Source organism: Opisthocomus hoazin, chromosome 5 (genome assembly GCF_030867145.1).
Source record: "Opisthocomus hoazin isolate bOpiHoa1 chromosome 5, bOpiHoa1.hap1, whole genome shotgun sequence".
Taxonomy (NCBI): Eukaryota; Metazoa; Chordata; class Aves; order Opisthocomiformes; family Opisthocomidae; genus Opisthocomus; species Opisthocomus hoazin.
The window spans coordinates 59787663-59812815 of record NC_134418.1 but is presented as its reverse complement, the minus strand read 5'-3'; the positions used below and the strand labels follow the sequence as shown (position 1 = coordinate 59812815).

At 41.5% G+C, this 25153-nt stretch overlaps 1 protein-coding gene across 1 annotated transcript in view; it reads left to right on the top strand.

The window, feature by feature from the left end:
- The first annotated feature begins 443 nt into the window (after positions 1-443).
- METAP1 (methionyl aminopeptidase 1) overlaps positions 444-25153 on the top strand; it is a 29000-nt gene continuing 4290 nt past the window's right edge. Inside the window, exons 1-9 of the mRNA XM_075421469.1 lie at positions 444-628; positions 10810-10861; positions 13179-13291; positions 14580-14640; positions 15766-15857; positions 16535-16618; positions 18138-18276; positions 21616-21747; positions 23915-24058. Of these exons, the coding sequence (XP_075277584.1) occupies positions 515-628; positions 10810-10861; positions 13179-13291; positions 14580-14640; positions 15766-15857; positions 16535-16618; positions 18138-18276; positions 21616-21747; positions 23915-24058 (931 nt within the window). The 5' untranslated portion in view covers positions 444-514. The remainder of the gene's footprint in view (positions 629-10809; positions 10862-13178; positions 13292-14579; positions 14641-15765; positions 15858-16534; positions 16619-18137; positions 18277-21615; positions 21748-23914; positions 24059-25153) is intronic.

Below are 25153 nucleotides of genomic sequence, written 5' to 3'. Positions count from 1 at the left end.
AGGCTGGATCTGGCGATGATCTGGCGAAGGCAGTAAGGCTGGATCTGGCGAAGACGTGCTCCGAAGCCTTTGGCAGCTGTTCTACTCCGTCGGCATCTCTCCACGCTCCTGTTAAAAGCGGCTTCCTCTTGACTTATTAAAAACAAACAAAAAACCAACAAAACAACCCACCTTTTAACAAATTAATTGATCAGCAGCGCGCCTTGGCTGACAGGAGATGGGGAATCGGGGGTCTGGCCTCTCCGCTCACCTCCGGCCCCAGCTCTCCGTCCCCGCTTCACGGGAGGGGACCACCGCTTCCCGCCGCCGCTCCCCGGCCTCGCCCCGCGGCTGCGCTGAGGGGAAGCGGGCGGGGAGAGGCCAGGAGAGGAGGAGCGGCGCGGCCGGGCCCTCAGGGCCGCTCCGCGCCGCTCCTCCCCTCCTGGCCTCTCCCGCCCGCCTCAGCCGGCGGCACCTCCGGGCGGCGGCTCCTCCCTCGCCGCTCCCCGCGCCGCGCCTGTGGCAGCCCGGCAGCATGGCGGCGGTGGAGACCCGCGTCTGCGAGACGGCCGGCTGCAGCAGCGAGGCCAAGCTGCAGTGCCCGACCTGCCTCAAGCTGGGCATCCAGGGTTCCTACTTCTGCTCTCAGGTGAGGCCTCCCGCGCTCCCCCCCGCCGGGTCGGCTCCCTTCCCCTTTCCCCTCGCCGCTCCCCTGACCGGCGGGCGCCTCCGGGAGCCCGCCCGTCTCCCCACGCTGCGGGCCGGGTTTTTCCTCACGGGGGCTGCTCCGGGGAGCGCTCGCCTTTCCAGAGGGGGAATATAGGGCGGGGGTGGTGGACCCTAATGAGATTCCCAGTCAGCAAATGGGACTGGTGTGGGAGCGCGGGGCCGGGCGGAGGAGCCGGCTCCCCTCGCCTGCCCCTGGCCGCCCGGGCCCGGCCCTCCGTGCCCGGCTTTACCTCGCTGCGGGCTTCGGATCCGCCGCTTGGCCCCGGAGAAAGTTCCCCCGCCCCGGGGAGGGGGGAAGCTGGTGCCTGTGGGGTGCCGGCAGCCCCTCGGCGCCTCACGGCCGGGGTAATGCGGGACGCGGCCGCTGAAGAGCAGCCGTAGCGTTCCTGAGAGGGTGCACGTTTTATTCCCTGGCTGAAAGGTTGGGGGGGGTGGGGGTCCTCCCCTCCCCGACCTTCCTTAAAAATGAGGGCTTACTGGGGCTAAATGGGACGAGCTCACCAGATTCCAGCCCATGCTCCTGTGCTTGCATCAGCTCTGGAGTTGCATGGCTTTAATAAATGCCGGGGGACTTGTTCTGAAAACAGATTTTCTGTTTCCTTGAACTAAGGAAAAGCTTTTGGGGAAAATGATTTGGTGCTCTACTTTTTTTTTTTTTTTTTTTAAATATCTTTAAAGGTACCGAACAGAGAGATTCCAGTTAGGCCAGTTGTCATACAACCAACCGTCAGCTCCTGTTAAACATGCTCTGTAGGCCTCAGCTGTCCTCATGTGTTACCACAGTGGTAATATAGTTTGGGCCTGAATTTAAACAAGGAGGACTGTTTGGCTGTTGAGTGTGTGTGTGTGTGTGGGGGTGTTTGTTTTTTTACATAACTGTAAAATGCAGAGTAAAATACATAGCCTAATACTTTGAACTTTTCGTATGTTTAACTTCTGTCAACATCAGTGAGGAAGTGTGTGCTTAATTCGGAGATTAAGGGTGAACTTCATTGTCAGATTTATAATTTAGGGTAAAATCATTGAAGTTTTGCCAATAAACTTAACAAAATCATTCAATCCCGTCAACTAGATTATTTTACTAATTGGACAGGTTTTCTTCTGAGTCAGATTGTAAACTCATAGTTGTGGTTTGTATAGGACTAGGGGAAAACTTCCCACATGCGCGTAACACGCCCACTGCATGGTTTCTGGTACTTTCCCCTGAAGTCTCCTGTGCCAGATGCTGGGAGTCAATGCTAAATTAGAGGTACTGCAGCTCAAAATTGTTCTGACGATTTTGTGTTTCTGGTTCCCGTGTGGTGCTTATAGTTGTTTTGTAGGATATGCTCTGCATTTTACTACCCATTTTGACATGTCTGATGTGAAACTCATCATAAATGCGTCTTCAGCATATACAGCTATTAGCTGGTGGTGACAAAACCATTTGTTAACAGACCAAACAAGCCTATGTGAGAAGTTCTAGTAACATCTTCTGTCCCATCCCAAACTCAGCTAATTTTGTGTAGGATGCAGATATGCTTGTTATCTGTATGTTAGGTTTAATTCTTTTGAAATATCTGCTACTGTTGTAAAGTAAAAGAGGAATTACCAGAAATATTTATTAGCTTATTAAAAGAGGCTGCTGAATAACTGACTGCATGCTTGTAAAGCTGTTCTGCCTAGAAAACAAAATACTGAACTGGGAATCCCAGTCATCTTACTTCTGAGTGACATTGGGTATGTCCTTCCTCTTCACTGTGCCTTGTTGTCCTGATCAGTAAAGCAGGTAAGCATAGTTATTCCCCATACGAAACGTGCTTTGGAGGTTTTGGGGCAACAGGTGTTGCAGAAGAGAGAAGGAAATTAACGGCAGCCTGTTTTCAAGACACACAAAAAATGTCATATGCTGCGGGAAGAATCCCTATGTTCAGCCTGCAGTGAGGACCTTCGGCCGTCCCAGTTCCTTCTGTGGGGCCCAGCACAGGCTGCCCCAAGGTTCCAGCCTCTCCCCATCATCTGGTGTGTGCGATCGTCTGGAGGAGACTTACTGCAGTGCTCCGCCGGTGTCTTGCGAGCGGGTCAGGAGGGTAGGTGAGGTGCCGCTGACAACCTGGCTGGCTGAGTAAATTAGCACATGACAGGCGGAGGAGTCCTAAAAGCCAGGAAATTTTCCCTGAAGTTCCAGGGAGTTTCAGCTGACAGTACTGAACTGGTTAGCATTTGTGAAGCTTTTCCAAAGTTCCGTCTTTGGTGTTTTCCTTTCTACTGTGGTGTTACATGTATAAGTCACTGTTAGAGAAGCTACTGAGTAGACCTAGGATGTTATAGCCTGCGTGGGTCCTGTTTCCTCCCTTTCTACCCCTTCCATTGAGCTGGCCCTGATTCTTTGGTGAGCCACTTCTGGGTTTTTTAAGGTTTGCTTTTAATGGAGGAGAAGCAGTTGCGTTTTTGCTAATTTAGCTCCCCAAAGCTGTGCACTGCAGGATCGGAAAACACCAGCGGTTCAGGAGCGTGCTGCCGAAGAGCACTTGCCCTCTGTGGCCCAGTTTGGCGTAGCCGTCAGGTCAGCCCGTCCGTAGTGAATGCAGTGGTGTTAGCTACGAGGATGCAGGTGCTTACTACCGGCCGAGCACAGGGTGGGAGCGACAAGCTACGTGGTGTCTCTTTGAGGGGTAAGAGCATCTGTACGGACATGCATGCTAGGTTAATTAATTTGCTTGGAAGCCTGCAATGACTTGTTCATACAACCAGAACTCCAATCGGAGCTAAACCCAAATTTGTACGAGTTTTATTTTCTTCAGTGCTGAGAATAAACAATAGAAAAGTGTGAACTACTGTAGAAAGGTAACCAGTATGGAGCAATGTGTTTGGGTTATAAATTGTAACATACAGTTTGTTAAAAAATACTGATGCAAGTGGTATGGGACTGAGAATCTCAGTGTAGTGAGGAGATTGATTAAACATTATTTTTCACCATTGCAATTAAATAATTGAAGTGAGCTTTTCAAGTATTATATATTGAGACAGTGATTTCCCCAGTGAATTTATCATTTGTGTTTCTCCCTCCCTTGAGGAAGGGCGTTATTCTGGTCATTTATTTTTTTCCCCCTTTCTGCATCAAAAGGAGTGCATCTCAACAAAATGCTCTGAAAACGCTCGCTCTGAAGTAGTTTGGCATCCTTTGAAATTCCTTTGAGCCAACACTGTTCTGTCTCTGGGTGTTGTGCACCTTGGAAACTGGATACAGCTGTTGAGTAACAGTTGTGCTTGTGGGTCATGGGTGGAAAGGCAGCTGAGTTCTGGCCTAGCAGGATAATTTTGACTTGGTAATGGAGACGGGGTAGAGATGGCTTTTAGCAGCGGAGGAGCTCTGGGGTGATGTGTTGAACCCCAGCACTATGTTTTTTTCTTTCACTCCAAGGTTTAATGACAAGGAATATTCTGCTGTTAATCTTTAAGATCTTCATTTGGGCTAGTAAATCAGGTACTGTGGCTGTCAACTACCTTCTTTCACCGTCCTGCTTTCTCTTCTGTAGAGACTTAACTACAGTGTTCTATGTGTTTGTCATCTTACAGTGAGATACAGTAATTCAGTCTATCTTGTGAATGTGGAAATAACACAGATGCCCAGCACCACATCTCAAGTGTGTTATTCCTCTTACTGAGTTTGCTATTGTGAAGTCTGCCTTTATAGATACAAGTGTCACTTGTGTGTGAATTATATTTAGTATACTTAAACAGTTTGTGTTTAAATACACAATTTATTTTTCTTCTATGCCTTCTACAAGCTGCTGAATAATGTACAGAGAGAATGTAGTAATTGTTCTTGAGATCTCCAGTTACCACTTTTATATGAGCCTTCTAATTTTGAATTGACCTCTTATTAATAATTTTGTGTTGCTTTCATGAAAACTTCCTCTCTCCTACTATTTATATCTGTATAAGTGTCTCAGATGAAACAGAGTAGTCTGACATTTTCTGTAGTGTGGGACATTTCTTCAGCCAAATTCAGAAATACCTATTTCTAGCCACCGATGGAAGGCACCGATTGCTGTCAGAATAGTAGTCCTGATTTACTGAAGGAGAATGGTTGTCCCTTCCTGCTGTGTGTGCCTGTGCATTATCCGTCCCAAAGAGGCCCGGGTATTTCAAGCAGTCTGGTTACAGAGTCAAAAGTGAGGACCATGATGTGGTGAAGCTGCCGTGTGTGAGCTATGGTTGGACATGTGTTCTAGCTGCTTGAAGGGGAACAGCTTCTCTGAACTGTACAGAGGCAGCAGGATCTCTTTCGCAATGGTGGGTACCCAGAGACAGGGCTCTTTCCATTTGAGGTGGGGTATGACTTGTTAAATTCCAGTGAAAGGAAGGAAATGCTGCTCTGTTTTCTCAGTGGGTTTGTGTACTGATTTACTCCTTTCTGGGAGGCACATTTTCACTGATACTCAGACCTGGGCCCTTGACAGCTTTGGATATTCAAGGTCACAGTAATCTGTGAGAAATCGTGGTCCTGAACAGAAGAGTGGTGGTGTCCCATCCCTCTCTTTGCTGGTTCCTTTCACCTTCACTGTGTTGGGGGTGGGGAGCAGGCAGCAGTGGGCCTGGATTATGTTTTGTCCCCTCTCATGTCAGACCATAGGACGTAAGTGCCATATTTCATTCTTGGTTTGCTATTCTTTGCTGTGCCTAAAATAGGCTAAAACTTGCTGCTTGGATCCTACTGCAACACATATGGGTTTCTTTTGGTATAAATGGCGCTCTGCAGATTCTGTCTTCTAGAAGATTTTTTGACAGATTTCCTTCAACAGGAAGCTGACATTTTTGATTGGCTATAAGTCACTGTAAATACCTGTGTCTGTGGTAAATGCCTGGTTATTGCTGAGGCACAAATGGTGAGCCCTCATAACTTTCTGAAAGTAAAACTTTAGACTCCTATAGGCAGGCTTTCTAAGCTAGTGTTTAATATACTGAAGGGATAGTCCAGTTTGAATTTCTCTTGTCCGTTTTTCCTTTGCTAGTCTCAAAAATCACTTGCATATCTCTGTAAATCTGGAGAGCTGCAAAACTCAGTCTCTTCCTCAAAGGGCGGGCTCTGTCACATGGGACCCAGGTGTCTCTGGATGAGGTCAAGCTTTAGATGAGGGAGAAGGCCAGCGTTGTTGATACCAGGGTGCTGCATGTAGGTGCTTCCCTAGGATTTGAATCTGAAAATGCATATTCGGCTCTTCTGAAAAACTGACTGGTCATGTATGCTGCTTAGCTTGGGAATTTTGTACTGAGTTTTTTCATGCCAGAAGCTCTCTCTCTGTGGGCTTGTACTGCACCTAGAAGAACAGGGTTCAGCATGCTAAAAAGAGGCAACTTTTATTTTAACATCAAATGTAGTAACAATGGTATTCTTCAGCATACTTGTATTTATGGATAAAATGTGTGGTTTATCTGTATTGTGTTAAATATATATATTACTTATAACCTGATATTTTTCTTAAGCTGTATGCCACACTAAAGCTTTTTTGTCTTCTGTTTTGCATACCTTCAAGGTGGTTTGGTAAAAAAAAAGTTCTTACTAAGCAAAACTACATGATGTCAGATTAAGCCCAAGAGAATTTTGTACTCGAAAGGACCTTTTGAAATTCTGTTAAAAAATTGCTCAGAATATTTTAAATACAGTGTACTGCTTGGCACTGTTTCCTAGAAGTTTGCCCATTACATTTCAGGGTATAATGACATGCAAAGAGACATCAGTCTGTCCCCACAGTCTTGATTCCAGCTGTCTTTTTTTTATTTTTTCTGTAGAATAGGTATTTTAGGAAATTCATCACAGTGGCTCTAAATGATAACAAGAGTGGATGGAGACGGGTACTTTTGTGGAAGTTGGACAAAAATTTGAGTTCTCAGTAGCTACACAGTGGTGTGGGTTTTGCACGCCTGCTGGTAGGTGTATTTAGTGTATCAGGTGCCAGGTTGTAGAAAGCAGCAGTACCCGAAGGTGAAGGGGAGCCTGAAGAAGAGTGCCAGCCATAAGGCTAGAAATCGCTGACAGAGAGTTGGCAGAGCTAACTTTAAATGAGCTGCTACTTTGCAAAGGCAGTTCAGAAACACAATCAATGAGTACGCCTTGAATTCGGTGTTGTGGTGCCTGCTTAGCTTCCTGTACTTGGGTAGCTTATTTAAAGCTAGTTTGGTTATGTCTGTGCTATGCAGAGGTTTGCAGTGTAGCTATATCCTAATCTTGGTTGATTTAGCACCCTATTCTCCTCTGGAATTTGCAGTTGGCTGTGCTTTTCTGCCTCTTAATCAGACTGCATGGATACATGAACTGAAATAATAAAAAGCTCCCTGTTATTATTGTAAAGATGACAATAAACATAGGAAAAAAAATTCTTTGCTAAGTAGCTCAATAACTGTTTTAAAGGGTTTTGTTTTGTTCGTTCAATGGCTGATTAAAAAAAAAAAAGCCTAAGGTATTTGGTAGTGATCATTGTGTTCATGGTGAAAATGCACTCTACTGTAAAACAAATTCTGCTATACTGCATGATTGTGTCAATATTTGAACCAGTGAATAGATGTTGGGCTGAGTCCTTAAGGTGAAAGTCATTTAGAGAAGTAACATGGCTTCCATGAGGTGATTCAAGAGGAATCTTTCAAGATCGTAATGCTGGTTGTGCCTTTGGTTACCTTTTGGCAAATGCACAAGTTCTGGTGAGTACTGGGTTGAGCTCGTCTCTAAACACAGAATCACTAGGCATAGGAATTGGCTTAAGAATGGCTTGAAGCCAGAAATGTTGCTAAAGGTTTAAATATGTTTACAGCCTGCGTCTAAAAATCAGAATTGTATTTTTCTTGCCAATAGAATAGTTGTACCCAAGATTGCTCTAAACAAATTGAGGCTTACCCCTCCAACCCTCTGCCTTTTTTTTTTGTCACGCATTTGACCTCTGTTCTTGTAGAGTCATCTTCAGTGTTTCCAAGTCTGTCTTGATTGCTATATAAAAAAATGCATGCAATAAAAAGAAAAATGCTTTAGGTGAGAAGGGTGGGGATATTAATATCAGACATACTAATGGATAATGTAGTGTTTGAAATGAAATCCAGGAAGTCTTCTAAGAAACTTAAAGCGAAATTCGTATTATTCCTGTGTACTTTCCGCCTGAAGCTAATTAATGTTTTCAAATATACTTATGCGAGGTCATGTGTTCCTTTTTTAACTGTATCAGAAAAAAGTTCTGTAATTTCTTCATTTTAATATTAAAAATCACCCTGGATATTTTTTTCCTGCATTTTGTTTACTTAATCATTGAAAATTTTCTATTCTGATCTGTATATGGCATAGGAACATGGAAGAATCATTAGAGGCAGGAATGATAATAGGAAGATTGACGTAATGTCTCAGCAGAAGGGTGAGAGGAGAAGGCTCAGCGAAAAGCAGAATTTTCTCCAGAAAATTCTCTAGAAAGTGGCCCAGATGGAGAGAAAGGGTGGCTTTCTTCCATGGCTTGTCAGAAAGTCTGCTGTATAGAAGGTGAGGGTGTTTGCAATATGCAGTGGTACATCGGTAGTGCTTTGTCGCCAGAGCTATGATTCTCCAACCTGTGAGATGACAGCTGCCGTATTTTTATCTGGAATTGCCAAGGCAGAGCTCTGCAGGCATGTGCAATATAGTGCTTATGCAGTAAGTGGTTGAATATAAATAGTTTGTGTGTACCCGGTAAGTCCGGTGCCTACGGGAAGCATATGACTGATCCTACACAAAGTACACAGGTTGTAGGTGGATGTGCAGCATATCCTTTGAGCGCCTTCCAAAAGTGTCAGACCAAGACAGATACTCGTTGATTGTACACTGCATGCCTCATAACCTGTGCTTAGGAAAATGCTTCGGAATTGCTGTGTGTACTTGTTGCAATTGACTGATGTGCATATAGTGCACTTGTCTGGGATGTCCCAGTGTACAGCAGCTTGTTTGGAGCTGTGCTGTAGCAGTTCTGACAGAGCTGCTGTTCCTCTGCAAATGGAGGGCAAGTAAAATCTGGGGAAAAAAAGTCTGGGAAAACTTAGGCATATGGCAGCCTTATGCAGGATCCTCTTAGGTTGTTTACAGCTGCAGGAAATACAAAGCCGAAATGGAGTCTGTCAGGTTACAATACTGCCAGCGGTGCACTGTTTGCTTGGTGTTTTCTGGTTATGGGCTGGCAAAGAGGAAACACTGTTGGCATCGGGGAAGGGAATGGTGTTGGAAAATACACCCCAAAATTTCGAGGAGAGAATGAACTCCAACCTGTAATTACTGTAGCTGCTGTATGTCTTCATTCCCCAAATGCTCCTTTATATCCCAAGAAGTGGATTCTGGATTTGCAGACTTGGTAGCTGCTCTGAGGCCTTAGTTGTGTAATTCTTCTTCTGTTTCAGAACAGAGACCTGGTGTTTAAAAGGGGATTAAAACCATACTGGTGCTTCTAGAGTCCTTGAAATAACGTTTTTAGCTTTTTAATTTTTTCTTAAAATAGGCCTCAGTTAAAACCTGCTCCTCTTCTCCCAGCTCTTCCACCAGAAAACAGATATTAGTGCAGCGCAAAGGTCTGTGTATGCAGTGGGTTATAAAAGTGTGACAGTAAAACCTTTGGCTGCTTGTTCAAAAAGACATCCTCTCTGGTAAACTGAAGTGTAGGTTTCAAAGCCTCTTGTTGCTCAGACCATTATGTAGCACGATGGCATGTCGAGTGCCAGTCCGCAGAATGTGGCGACTTCAAGTATATGGCATAGGAGAAGACAGCGAACAGCTGGGTTTGGTAATGAGGGAAATAGCAGACAACAGGGTCTTTTTGAATGTAGGCATACTTGAGCACCACTTTACTGTGGCCTTGTAGATAGAATTTGATAACTTCTGATTGCAAGACTGATGAGAAAATAGGGAGAAGATGGCTCTACAGGAGTAGACAGTTAAGACTGCTCAACAGCAACTGTGAAGCAAGGGTAGAATGTTATATGCTGGGCTTAGTTTACAGATCTGTTGTCTTGGTCTGGCTGAGTGTTGTATACATTAGGTTGAAGCAGTTGTTGGCTCTGGATGGTAGTTTTAGGACGATGATTCAGCATTAGTATTGTCTTTCCTTATAGAGGAAAGCAGTCTGCTTCCTGCCTCTTTCTTCAGAAATTCAGCTGTTATTGTAAATGATTGGAATTAGCTGTTTCCTAATAGTTGTTTTGAGTGCACATAGCACTTGAATTAGGCTTTCTGCTACAAAACCAAATGATTTTCTAATTAGCACCTTAAAGTATCACCTTTAATGCTGCCTTCTGTAGCTTTTCTACTTAAATCTCTTTTTTTCATGTCTTTCCTTCATTTTAGTCTTTCTTTATTCTTCCCCAGCTGCCAGCCGTTTCCATCTGCGCTTTTGCTGATTCATTGTTAGTGGCATGAACTGGTCTGTCTGTTCTTGGGAAGAAGAGAAAAAGACAAACTCCTTCACATTCAGTCTTTATTTCCATTTCAACTTTCTCTTTTTTTTTTTTTCCCATCTCCTATATCTGTTTGGTAGCCCTCAACCACCACCTCCCCCCCCCCCCCCCCCCCCCCGCTTTGATTTGTTCCCCTGTGATTGCACTGATTGGCCTCTGTTGCTTTCCTATGCTGGGGAAGGAGGCAGAAAGGACGCAATTAGCAGGAGGAGATGGCTTCTTGTGGGAGCCAAGGGAGGACCATCCTGCCCACTGCAGCGCTGTAAGATCTGATATGGAGATAGACCAGCAGAACGCTTGCCTCTGTGTTTCCATGAACAGCTCAGTGTTTCAGCCAACCTGGAGCAACCATGGTGTTTAGTTACTCATTAAAATGATAAGGGGACAATATTTAGTAGATAGATCAGTGTGTTTCACTGTGCTGGGTGCGTCTGTTTGGCTATGCTTTCTGTCTCTTCTGGCTCATAAGCTGTTGAATGTGGTATTTTCTATTGTTAAGACTAGCAGTTACAGTAGCCTTTACTGCATGTTGCTACAAGGGTTAATAAAATCAGTCTTTTCGTTTTCTCTTAAAATATAGTTTCTTCTCTATTTTGTGGGGCTAGCTTGTCTGTCCAGGATAATGCTACTTGAAAATATATGTATATATTTTGTTTGCAATTCTAGGAATGCTTTAAGGGAAGCTGGGCCACTCACAAGTTATTACACAAGAAAGCAAGTAAGTACGTTTTTTTAAATCCATTTTAATATTGTTTTGAATTTGCTGTGCCCTGTGCAGCCAGCTTTAGGTGGCCCTGCTTGAGCAGGGGGCTGGATCAGATGACCTCCAGAGGTCCCTTCCAGCCTCAGCTGCTCTATGATTCTGTGTCTAAGAATGGTATGGATTTTTCCAAGATATCTGGCACTGTATTGTGCATATCTCAAATTTTGTCCAGTACATGGTAATCTAAAGATTTGTGTAAAATTTCAGAGGCAGTGGTATAGAAATCTCTATTTCTGTTCTTTTTTCTGTTTGTATGAAGTATTCCTTGAGCTACATTGCAAGGTGTATGAACAGAGAAGGAGGGATGCTGAAATAAAGGGCAAGAAGAATAATAAACCATTATTGTAAGGCATGGCCAGGCTTGTTCCATCATAGCCTTTTGATGTCTGATGTAGTAAAAGGCAGTAAGGTGGGAAAGGTTCTTGTGAAGTCTCCATGACTAGACACTTGCTGGAGTGCAAGTGAGCCAGTCACAGTGCAGCTGGTCTGTATGTTTGGGGCGTACCACTTTGGAGAAAAAAAACCAAAAATGCATTTGTGCAGTGATGCAGCCATTGATAGGAGGATGTATTGTAGCTAGGTTTTTGCTGAGTTTTGTTGAAGGTAATAAGAGTATCTGTATGCCTTAGTTACAGCTCGGAGCTCTGGCGCAGAAATACTGGTAGATTCTCCCTTACATCAGTAGTAAAAATAATCCGTGAGTTTAAAACCAAATGAACAAAATGAGAGAGCAGACCCCAGTTCTGCCCCCTTGCCTCCTCCCTCCCATCCACCTGCCCAACTTCATCAATCCCTGCTTAAAAGTGAGGAGGGATTAAAAGTTAAGTGGAATGGTAGAAAGTCAAATCTTCAAGTCATTTACCTCTTCCTTTCCTACAACCCAGTAAACCTTATTTTTCCGTTACAAATGTTGCATGGTTAATAGGTTGAAGTAGCACAGACAGCTACAGAAGTTTTCCCTCCTTCTGCCTTCCCAGTGTAGGGGTCTCTGAGTTCACACTTGCGTGCTGTATCCTATAACTTTGTAGCTGCATGGGTATGAAGTTGTTGATAGTAGTTCTAGTAATTGTCTGTTGCAGTCCTCTTACACTGTTGTTTATCTGACACCAAAATTCTTTATGATACCACTAAATCTGTGATCTTGTTGGCTTCCTGGATAGCTGCTGAACTCAAGCTGAGCGAGCTTGGTTCTGATAGCCCTCAAGACCTCAATGCAACAAAATACTGAAGCATCTGAAGAGAATCCAAAATATTGCTTCATAAAATCTTTGGATTTTTGAACTATTACTTCTCAGTGGTTCATCTAAACTGAGTGTCATGTGAGCAGATGGCTCAGATGCCAGCCACAGAGACTCTAAGGAACTCATGTTAGGGCTTGCTAAGGCAGACCTTTTGCCATCTCTTCATTCTTGTGAGATCTAAAAAGAGAAAACAAACTTATCAGGTTATGAGTTAGAGGTTAATGCTACCATGTTCTTTCTTAATCCTTGCCTCCTCTTTCCAAGTAAATATTTTTCCTTTTGGTAATGTTCACAATCTACTTGCTTCAGTCCTTTATGTAAACACCTTCAATCCACCCTGTTAGGATGGTTTTATTTGTGAATGAAGTCAGTCACTGGACCATGTCAGACATGAATTTCACAAGGCTGTGCATGCTGGGAGCCTTCAGCAGTTTGGGACCGTCTTGTGAGGTGCACACGTTGCCTGTCCTGAAATGCAGAAGTGGCAGCACCCTCACTGTCTCCACTATCAGATCTGGAGGGGTAACGGGCTTAATGTATTGAAACTAACAGTTGGATAACCTCCTTTCCACCCCAGGTCACTTCTGTCACTGGCTGCAAAGAGAAATCACAGAAAAGGAACATTCATCTCCAGGGCAAGAGTATTAATTGAAGGGATAATGAATGTTTCTGTAGAAGTACACTTTTTCCTGAGAATGAAAACAAGCACAGAACTATGTTTTAGAGCTACAAATGAAGAACAACTTTAATGATTACTACACTTTGTTTGTGCGTTCAGTACTGCTGTCCTGACATTCCCCACTTTGCTGTTCAGTAGAGTTCACAGGATGTGAATTTTGAATGTAAAAAACCTAAGGACAATACAAAATAACTGCTAGGTACACTTTCATATATCAGAATCTAAAACGCCGGAAAGACTGAAATCTAGACTTACGTACTCCTAGGTCACTTTCTGGACCCCACAGTTCTTATTCTTGGTAGGACTGATTTTGCTGCTGCAATTTTTTTTTAATTTTTTTTTGTCTTTCCAGAAGATGAAAAATCTAAGCGTGAAATTTCCTCTTGGACCCTGGAAGGTGACGTTAACACAAATCCCTGGTCTGGTTATCGATACACTGGTAAACTCAGGCCACACTATCCACTGGTAAGCAATAGGTGCCACTCTATTCCAGTGCTGCTGCATTCTGTAGCAACTGATGGACCAGTCCTGACCTGATTACCTCCCATATTTTAGCTGAGAGAGGCAAACTTCTTAAACAGTCTGAATCTGATGGGAAGGACATATATGACTGTGTCCTTATTGTGGTTCATTCTGATTTAACTTGATCTGTCTCTTGGTTTATTTAAAATGAAGGAAGTATCTGTGAAGTAACACGCATCAGCAGTAGGCTTAAGCTTTTGGCTGTACCCTTTCACATTTATTCTGCAAAAAGCTGCTGCTAGTTCAGATGATGTCGTCTTCTAGCTGTGTACTGTTCTCACCAATAATGGAGCCGTCTGTTTCAGAAAAACCCAGGTGAATTAATGTAGAATTTGAATAAATGGTATGAAAATGGTATGAAATAGCCTGATGAGTAAGCTGCTGAACAGCTCTGCTGAAGGAACAGAGGTTACAATAATCTCTAGCACTGGAATGGTGAAAAATAACTGTGGTCAGTAACATCTTCAGCTGTGAAAGTACAGCTGTATTTTTAAATTGGCAGAAGTTTATATGTGGAATAAGCCAAAGTTTTTACAGGAATAATGGCATTCTATTTACATGTGTATTTTCTAATTGGCTTGTGCTAGAAGTGCTGCCCCTGTGGCATCCTCTCCGTAGTTTTCTCCATCTGTTACAGGCTCATCAGAAAACAGATTAACAGCGCGTGTGTGTGTGTTAGCGTCATTGGAGAAACAGTGTTTTGTAATGTCACTGGCCGAGTAATTTAGTAGTGTTATTGCTGAGCACTTGCTTTTTTGTCTTCTGACTGCTGTAGGATTGATGCAAATGAAACTATAATAAAAAGTGCTAATGACTAGGGTGATGATTAGAAATAACAATCTTGCTAGTAGACACTAATACCAGAGAGAGGAAGGATGCGTTTGGAACCAGTGCATTTGCAGTCTGGAAAGTAGCAGAACAAACACTATAATATAACAGGGATAATATGTTATAAAACCAGTTGCATTTACTTGACACATAAAAGTTTGATATTTACAGAGCTGTGAAGTTGGCTATTAGAGGTTGTATAATATGAAAGCAATAAAGTGTAACAGGAGAATCTTTTAGAAATGAGGATTGGAACTGTTCTGGAGTGTTTGCATACTTCAGAACTCTTTCTAAGTGGAATTAGCCATATTTCACTGTATTGAATTTTGCTGCGTGAGCCTCTGAGTTTATGGTGTAATAAGTGTTCTTGCAACATAACCAGCTTTGACTATGATTTATTTAGACGCCAACAAGACCTGTGCCAAGTTATATTCAGAGACCGGATTATGCTGATCACCCGCTAGGTAACTTGAAACAAATCACAATTATGGAGTGTTATGTTTGCTTTCTGTTTTTCTTTTAATGTAAAAAAAACTTTAAAGCATGAAGGAGATACTGGAGAAGGGAATATCTTTTTTTTTTTTTTAAATCTGTTCTTCTTATTCTACCTCTTCTTCCCCCACATTAACTTACTGATTTTTCAGAAATAATGGTTACAAGTATTTTTTGGAAGTCAAAGTTTGTAGTGCATTGTCTTTCAAAGGTGTTCGGGGAAGAAAAATCAAAAACCGTGTAAGTCCTAGTCCTGTGGTTAACCTCATAACAAATAGCAGTAAGTTGGCTGTCACAGGCGAATTCTGCTAAGCCATTCTCAATTACATCTGTTGGAAATGTGTTAGAAAACCAAGCAAAACTGCAGTAAGCGGCTCCCAAAATAAAACTGATATATGAGTTCTAGCTGTTTTTGGACACGGAGAAAATACATACAAATTTACTTGCTTATTGGTTTCTTTTGGTATTTTTCCCTTTTTACGTCGGTATTGGTGCTTTGCATTTCCCCAAAAAGTTGCTATGAAGTCAGTTAGAATTATTTTAAAATCTTCAGACATTTTATAGTTATTCTGCAGAATGTAAATATTTAAACAACACAAAATACTGGCTTTAAGGGGGTGATTCAACTATAAAACTGGGCTTGCACAGAATCTGGTAGGAAAAATTTACTTGTTTTCATCAACTGATTATTGCAATAGTCTAACTACAGATATTCACAAGCTTATATAATAACTTTATGGCTCTTTTAGAAAATTATTTATTACTATTTATTATCTCCAAAGCAGCTGAAAAAATCAAAAACTTTGAATAAAATAATTCCCTTGTAAATCTGATTTTTAAGGTTCTGTAATGTGGGCATTACAGTACTGTGGGAGGCTTATGAATTCCAATTAATCTGGATAATGATGATAATGCTATGACTTGATGGGTTCTGTGACTTGGTGGGTTCATTACTTTAGTCTGTGGTGAGAAAGTACGTACTTCTATTGCCTTTGGTAAGCTACGTAATTTCCTTGATTGGACGTGTGTAGCAATCACTCCTCCATATAACAAGTTTTTTGCTTTCTTTTTTCTCCTCTCTTTTTTTTTATTTTCAGGAATGTCTGAATCGGAGCAGGCTTTAAAAGGAACCTCTCAAATAAAAATACTCTCATCTGAGGATATAGAAGGGATGCGAGTAGTGTGTAGGGTAAGGGGGTTTTGGTTTTCATTACAAAGTGCCTTTATTCTTTAAAAACCTGTGATTTTACCAATTTGTAACAACACATTTGAGAGTACAAACTTTCAGATCACTTCTGAGCACTGGAAAATAGTTTAGGAAAGTTGGTATTTTCTTGGTCTCTCTCCTTGTGACTCCCAGTTCACAGAAAACTATTTTGCAAGCGGCAAGGTGACTTTTATCTGTTTTCTGGCTGCTTTGTTACTAGTGAGATAAACTGTGGCTGAAATGTTGTTGCTGTTAAGAATATACTTTATAGTGCGTAAATGAGAACAGAACTTTTTCCCCTCCTAGAGTTTGTACTAAGTAAAAACTAAAAAGTAAAAGCAAAACAGAGCCCCAGGGAAAAAAAGCTATTCACTTGTAATCGCTTTGTTGTGCGTGAAGTCAAACTTTGGAATGTATTTAGCTAGTCTGGTTGCCATTTGGTATTCAGGGAAATTGTGGTCCAAATCTTAATTGCGGTATTTTAGAATCTCACAGAGGTGGCTTAGTAATACAACCTGTGGACATCTTGAAGTCTTTCTAGAGCCCAAGTCTACCCAGATTTCCTAGCAATCTCAGCATAGATGTAGAAAATGAATTCCTAACCTTCCAAGGAATAGTCCTGGTCTTATTTTACATCTGTACTTTTGCTTTGTTTGCAGCTTGCTAGAGAAGTATTGGATGTTGCTGCCATGATGGTGAAAGCAGGTGTAACTACTGAAGAAATTGATCACGCTGTCCATTTAGTAAGGTTATTTTATTGTTCTTCTAGTGTTTGTAAGTGCTTTCCTCAGTCTCCTTTATTTTTGAATGATTGTTGTGTGGGTTTTTTTGTTGTTGCGTGAATTCCTGTTCTGTATTTTGAACTGTTTCCCAATTTGAAGCTGATGGGTAGTGCAGATGTTAGAAATATGTTGCAGCGCAATGGTAGATTCAAAATGAGCCCAAAGTTAGGAACTCCTGGGCCTCCCTGTGTATCAGCTCCTTCCCTGATTTCCAGCTTGAAATTCCCTCAAAGTTTTTATCCCCTGTTTTCTTGGTTAACATCATATGATTTTCTTTCTTATAAAACGATTTTGCTCCACAGATACCATTATATAAAGAACATCATATATAGGCCATGGATTTCTGTGTTATTGGTTAAGGCATGCAGAGGAGAAAGTTTAATTATTTATGATCGGACTCAGAACTGAGGAGCCTGAGAGAGAATTGAAACAAGATGTTTGATGCAATCAGGCGAACTAAAGCCCCAGTCCAGCAAAATATTTGAAATACATTTTCAAGTATTTTCCTGGCTTAACTATTTATAAATACTTGAATTGTGTAATTTTTGTTTTTCTTTGCTGTCTTCTCTGTAAGGCATGTAAGCTGATAATTAAGGATACTGGTGTGCATTGTAGGGAAGGCAACAATTTTGGTATAGTTAAGTTTGTTAGAGAGCTTTCTGGTTGCTGTTCTTTTTATCTGCATTTGCAGCTGTTGAGCCAAGATTGTAAGGAACTTACTCTGGTTTGATTAGGCCGGAGGTTTCTGTTGAACTGCATTAAACACTGAAATACTTGCTTATGCATAATGTCTAATACAAACAACTAGTAGTTATAGTGGTGTTAGCCCTTCTCAGCAGTTTTTGGAAACATTTGTGTGGCAGATTGTTGATACTGGCCAAGATCCGTGATTGGTACTTTGCAGTTTTAAAACAGTATTCTTTTTTAAAGTAAAAAAAGTTAACACAGTGGTATTTTTCCAGAATTGCTCAGTGTGTCATGTAGTGTGTATATGTATGTATGTGTAAGTATATATAAAACGTATGTGTCAGTTTTGCAAAAATGCAAAAAAGGTTATCAGAGTGAGTGCAGAGGAAGCAGCTTAAGTTTTGAATCGAGGGGTGAAAGAGTTGTTGCTAAATGTTGTTTTGTCTGGCTTGTGTGTTTTGCAAAAATACATAAAGTCTTAGACCAGGTGCTTAAAAACAGTCAATGAAAATGGCTAGTTTTTTAACTGAATAAATATTGTCATGCATTGTTTTAAATCTGAATATTTCAGCATTGCTAGGTGAATATAAAAATGAGTAGAAACAAAATTAGCTTTTTTTCTTGCTGGTAAGAAATGCAAAGCATAACAAAATACTGTAATGTCAAAAAATGCTTGAAGAATCTTATTTTCAAGAGCCACTGGTTTTCAACCTGCCATTCTTACTGTAAAGCTGTGTGTGTATGTTTTTTCTTTGTACAAAACTTACTAATGTAACTGTATTTTCTAAATTAGGCTTGTATTGCAAGGAATTGCTATCCTTCCCCTCTGAATTACTACAATTTCCCTAAGTCGTGTTGTACATCAGTGAATGAAGTGATCTGTCATGGAATTCCTGACAGGAGGCCATTGCAGGAGGGAGATATCGTTAATGGTAAGTGCTATGAAAATTGGCCTTCAACATTTCTACCTTCTATCCAGTTAAACCATGCAATAAGGTGACGTTTCACTAGCAGGCAACGTGATTGGAATAGTTTATTGAGAGGCTTTGGTTCTCATTTACCAATTAACCTCTGCTCTTTACATATTTAAATTAATGAGTTTAATATAATTTCAAAAGTTTGGGCCACTTTAAGAGCCTCATAATTCTTCTACCCTGGTCTGTGCATTAGTATAGTGCCTGAATATTTTACTTGTGGGCTAGGTTCCAGTTGTTCCAGAGTGTAGAAATAGAGAATAAAATGTATATTGAATTATTCAGCTGGATTAGTTCTGTGTGAATTGTTATTTAGATGTCTGTAGATCCTTAAAATTTTGCTACGGACATGACTATTATGATGACTGTAAAGAATCTTAATGGTGAGGCATTGTACAGGTGCTTATTAAAAAAACATATAATTTTTTTGAGCCCCTCACAGCCTAACAGTACCAGCTGCTTTTTGTTGACGGTATTCAAGGTACTTGTGCCTTCTCGGGTGGTGAGAGATACTTTTATAAATTACTCAACCATTCTTTATTTTCTCATTAATTTCTTCTTGGTTTGGTAGTAAAAATTAAAGGCATTTTGTACAAACATTTGCACCTTTGTTTATTGCATCGGTTTGCTTTTCTCTTATCCATAATACATACCCAGTGTATCCTAAGGTTGGGCCTACCTCTAGAAGCGGGTTGGAATCATTTTAGGTTGTCAGATATATCATAGATATTAACATGCAATAGTAACTAAGTACAGCTCAGTGCTGTGAGTAACAGCCTTTTCAGAACAAGTGTCATGGTTGCTCCCCCTTGCTAGGTCAGGTTGATAGCTCCAAGCTGTAGCGTACATTTAACCACTTGGCCAAAGCTCCTTTTCTTAATTTAAAAGGTGATGCCTTTGTATAGCTCTCTATTGTTTTCTGGCATTGCTGGAGTCCAAACTAAGCAGCCCAGTTAAGCTCACTAGGTTGAGTTCATCTGCACAGTGCCTTGCCTCTCCAGTATTTGCATGCCAAAGCTGTACCTTGCACTAGAAAACACCTTTTATAAGAGGGTTTAGTCATACCTTTGTTCCCATCCCTGCCCTGACTGCACTTGCCCAAGCGTTGAGCCTTCTGCATTGTTTTGACGAGGAAGAGCTAGTTTACTCTTTCGTAGCTGGGTAGATCTTGTTACAAAGTTGCCCACATTTTGTGGATTGAACATGCATTCCCCATGGACTCGGAAGGCTTCCATGTCTTGGAGGCTTCCTTTTGGTAAGGTAGTGCCTCAGAAGCCTCTTTAATAGAAGGAACAAAACAAGGTACAAGGAGGAGGTAGAAAAAGCACTTTGGAGGGACTGTGCCCAGTGAACAATAGAGGGAAGTGCCCATCTTTCTTAAAACTTTTTAGCCTGCTGGAAGCAAAAGGCAGCTATGTCCAAGTCCAAAACATGTTTTTGGAGTAACAGGAAAACGTCATCTAGAAGGTACTGGCAGGTGACATCTAGTCCAAGCTCCTGCTCTGAGCAAGGCTTCATAACATTTTGTTATCATACTGTTCCCTGGGAGCATATTCTTAAACAAAGCTGATCTGTCTGCAAAGTGAGATTTTCTGGCCAAATCTGGTGGTATCAAGAGAAAGTCTTGTAATCCCGTGGCCTGTAGAGATGGCCGCTTTGCAGCAAGTAGTCTGCGCACTGTGCTAAGGAGCTCTGATGAACACTTCCCAAGAAATTTACCTGGGTAAGTTACCAGGGTGCTGGTTTCTATACAGTCCTGTTGTAACATTACTGGGTAAGTACACTGGTCAAAATGGTCCAGTGGTCTCACTCAATCCAGCAGTGAGTGTAGTGTAACCCTGCCCATGGATGCATCCATAACAGGCAGCATTGTTTTCGTGCGGTGTTAATTTCATTCTTAAATCTTTGCCAGCAGTACAGATTTACTGTTGACACCACTGTTTTTTTCCCCCGTTTCCCTATGAAGGTTGTACTGGCCTCTCTAGGCGGCTCACATACCACATTTCTGAACTATTATTGCTCGGTTCAGTTTCCTTCATGGCTGTTTACCTGTGAGGGGGTCTGCGTGTGGATTTCTTCATGAATAGCAGTTCAATAACTGTTCTAGTGGGGTTGGTACTCGAGCTGCTATTAGACCTACCAGACTGCTGACGAAGTCTGCTAAACACGAAAGTACCCATTCTACCACAGGAAGTCAGCTTGATATGCAAATCTAGAATATTTTGCATGTGTTTACTACATATAATGACGATGTGGTGACAGGTTTTAATTTTTTACTCGTCTGCTGTGAGAGACAGGGTACTAGAATAGATGACAGCTATGTCTAAACTGGGAGGCCTGTTCGCGTGTTTTGTAAAAGCACTATTTGCAACAAGCATCTTGTATGGGTGTTCTCAATCCAAAAAAGCGTATTTTTTTTTGGAATTAGTTAAACTAAAAAAGTTTTTTTTCTCTTTAAAACCACTTATGCTGCTATTTTTCAAGAGTGAACTATATCACTTTTAGTTTAGAACCAACTGTACACAAAGCAAACAAGCTAGAGATTTGCTGCAGCATAATTCTAAACTCTTATTACATGTTCTTCCAAACCTTGGTTGTTTAAGTATGCCCTTCATTCTTGCTGTTTGCCTGGTAGTGAATGTTGAAATTCTTTCATGTGAAAGAAAAAAGAAAAAGTTTTAAGTCATTTGATGTCTTTTTCTTAGTCAGGAATATTGTTGGAAAGTTGCTGTGTATTTAACGTTCAAGAAGTTTTACCTTTTTGGCTGGAAGCAATAGGTTTTGGCATTACAATTTTTGCAGAGATGTGACTTAATATTCGAAACATGCGTAGAAATTACTGAAGTTAAAATATGGGTTAAAACATGATTGCATACCTTTTTAAATTTAATTTCCCCCTATTAGTGCTGGAATTAATTAGAAGAAAATATTTTAACCAGGTAAATCACCGTGGAGCAAAGAGCTTCTCTTTCCTGTTTTTATATTTACCTAGGAAACCAGTCATAAACTTGCTGTGTCTGTGTTGCATTGGTGTGAGGTTTTTTTTTCTTCTTTTTTTTTTTTATTAAATCAAACCCTTGTACCAGTGAAACACTATCATATTCTGTAGAATCTACAGGATATGCAAGAGAGAATTCATTCTGCTGAAAGAGTTTACCTGTGGACTTCTTCCAAAGTAATCTTCTAACTTCACAGTTACAGTACTGCATGTTTAAATGTGTGTTGTCCTTTCACAAATGGAGACAAGAAGTGAGAAATACAGTGGCAGTATTACAATATGTCTGGTATTCTTTGCAGTGGATATTACTGTCTATCGTAACGGCTACCATGGAGATCTGAACGAGACATTTTATGTTGGAGAAGTTGATGAAGGTGCAAGGCGGCTTGTCCAAACAACTTACGAGTGCCTAATGCAAGCCATCGATGCAGGTAAACCCTTTGGCTAGGCCCCGAAGCATTGTGGTTTGGGTTCTCAAACAGAAGTGCTCGTATTTGCTATTGCCCGAGAGTGACTTCTGTTGTAGAACACGGAAGCGTTAGTGTGTGTCACCAGCAGATGATGTATATTGTATAATACAGTGATTCTTCAAATGGCACAGTTCTGGGGGCGGTGGCTGCAACTTTTATTTGAAATGTGGGTTGACAACGAAAATGTAATTGATGCTGAGCTGATCCATGTATGGTGGTATTTACGTGGAAACAGCCTTTTGGGACTCTTGGTTGAGTAAGACATTCTTCATCTGAGTAGTTTAGAGAATGTGAAGAACAAAGTGTGTTTTGGAAAACCACAGTATGGCTTCCTACTCTTATAATTTGTATTGTGCTGCGCACTTAAACTTGAACACTTAAACATATCCCTTTACCCCTGCCAAACCTGATGGTTGTTTCATAAAGCTAATTATGAGCTCTTGATTTTCAGCTGTGGGAGTGTGCCAGAGAAGACAGATCCATACCCTTCATTACCCGCCGAACTTTTAATTACGTTGCTTACATGCAACTCAGGACAGCCCAAGTCCCTGGAAATACGGCGGAGTTGAGCTGTGAAGATATAGATTACCTGTTTACATGGGATTACTGTTCTGAAATGACCACTTTGTTTTTCAGAGCTAAATCAGAATAATGTTTATCTTCACTCCTGTTCTTCATAGCAAATGTTGTACATGTTGTCTCCTCTTATGTTTCATATCCTGGCTTTCTGTCATACAAACTATGACAGAAATTCACTTTTGTGTTTGTTATAGTGAGATTTAAATTCTCAGTGTAACTTTTCTTTACCAACTGTTTAGATGCTGTACCAGGTTTTAATGGGTTTTAGACATTCCCTGACATTAGGAATTCTGGCAGCAAGTCTCTCAGCTGTTAAAAAGGTTCACCTCTCCCCTGTTTAAATCATCTTAATTTCTTGGTGTTGGACCAGCAGAGCTCTAACTGGGAGAGTTGTATTGAGGGAGAGAACCAGGGCGCTCCTTGCTGCATTGAGATGAGCTGTGGGGTACCATCAGGCCCGAAGGAAACGGTACTACATCACGATTATTTAGCACAAAACCAACAGGTTAACTTTTCCTCTCTTCCCCACCATGTCTTTTTTTATTTTATTTTGGGAAGAGCACGCACATTCCAGTAATCTAAATTTCTTGTTATTTTCTGTAAATTCAGCTTACTGATTTAAGCTGTAGTTGTTTATGTTAGCAGAATATTGACATAAATGGCTTGCTTCATGTAAAGTTTTAGCTATGTATGTGAACTCTGCTTAAGATGGCTCCACATAACCACACAACATCTGGCTCCTGAATGAACAGCATGTATTCAGGAACTTATGAATAACCTTGAAATAGCATTTACATTCTTTTTAGTGGCCCAGGGTTCTTTTGGTCTGCAACTTCGTTAGCTGATAGATGAGGCATTGTTGCTTTTATGGTATTATTACTCCCTTGTCCAAGTGCTCAAAGTGAATTTTTCACACCATTTTCATCTGTTTCAAACTCTAACTTTTAAGTCTTCCTAAAAGGATTGTCAAAAAAGTTAGTCCTGCATATTCTTATTTGCTGTAGCATTGTCACTAAAAATCTTGTCGAAGAGTAGGCATACCCATGTTGTCTTTTTTTTTTTTCCTCCCGCTTCTTGGTCCTTCACGTATAATCATTTTTCGTCTTTGTGTGCACTTTTCACATAGTAGTAGAAAGAGAAGTGTATGTTAAAATATAGTTCACACATTCATGGAAAGAAGCATTGCAACTCTGGGTGTGAGAAGTTACGAAGTACTTTGAAAGTCTTCTGTTGTCTTTAATTTCAAACTTCAACATCCTTTCAGGATGTGAGCACTTACATCCATGAAAGGAAGAAAGTAGTGTGCTTGTGAAGAAGGAGGTTTTTTGCTTTCTCTCTCATTTTCTCTTTTATATGAGACTGTTCCCTCCCTCTCTCATGTTACTGCACTTGGTTACGTCCTTGGTGGAGTAAGTGATCATAGGAAGTTGCGCACTAGAGCAGATGGCCATACACAAGCCGTGAGATGTTAGCCTGAATGATGTTTGATGGTTAGTTACGTAGAAAGAAAGCTCTATAAATTTTTGTCTGTATCTCTTTAATTTTGCAGTAAAGCCTGGTGTTCGGTACAGAGAACTGGGAAACATTATTCAGAAACATGCCCAAGCAAATGGATTTTCAGTGGTTCGGAGCTACTGTGGGCATGGAATCCATAAACTTTTCCATACTGCCCCTAATGTGCCACATTATGCCAGTGAGTATTCATTCCCTTTGGGTTGTCCTGTAGACCGGAAGTGGTTTGCAATGAATGCCCCCAATTTACTTCTTGCTTATATTCTAATAAAGTACCATGTTGCCTGGCAGCCATTAAGTTAGCATTTTTGCACTTGTGAAATAATTTTTTTCGAAACTCTGGACCATAGCATACTTTATGAACCTAAATAAGGTGAATATATTATATACTGAGACAATCTGTGGCTACACTAATGGTTAGTGTTAGCTGTCATCTGTACTGGGTAAGTGCTCAATGCTTTTGCCTGAATTCCCAGCTAATCCCTTAGACATCATTGTCTAATGTTTCTATCCTTAGAAGGTCTAAGCAAAAGCTTACTGCTATTTCCAGATGTAAATAAAAGGCTTTTTGAATAGTATAGACGGGTGTTGTGCCTGAATCTGGATCCTCTTGTGTTTCACTTTGCTTCATTTGAGTGTTGTGATTTGGTGTTCCCGGAAACTCCTTCGTAGTGTGTGGCAGAGGAGGAAAGACCCTTCCCCCAGCAGGTTCTCAGATTTACAATTTTTGCTAGCCGGACTAAGAAACAACATCCACAGAGGCAAAGGAGAGAAGCTTAAGTGCTAGTGGACAGCTAAGGACAGAATAAATATCATGAAGCGGTGATAAACAGTTGACACCCACTTCAACTGCAAAGTTCCCTGATAGGACATTTATGTCCTCAGACATGACAGATGCCTCCACCCTCCCATCTCCTAACAAGCTTTAACACAGGTTATAGATTATAATCTAGCAACCCTAGATTATGCAGCTCTGTGGAGAGGGACCTGGGCGTCCTGGTGGACGACAGGTTAACCATGAGCCAGCAGTGTGCCCTGGCTGCCAAGAAGGCCAGTGGGATCCTGGGGTGCATCAAGAAGAGTGTGGCCAGCAGGACGAGGGAGGTTCTCCTTCCCCTCTACACTGCCCTGGTGAGGCCTCATCTGGAGTGCTCTGTCCAGTTCTGGGCCTCCCCACTTCAAGAAAGATGAGGAGCTACTGGAGAGAGTCCAGCGGAGGGCTACAAGGATGATGAGGGGACTGGAACATCTCCCCTACGAGGAGAGGCTGAGGGAG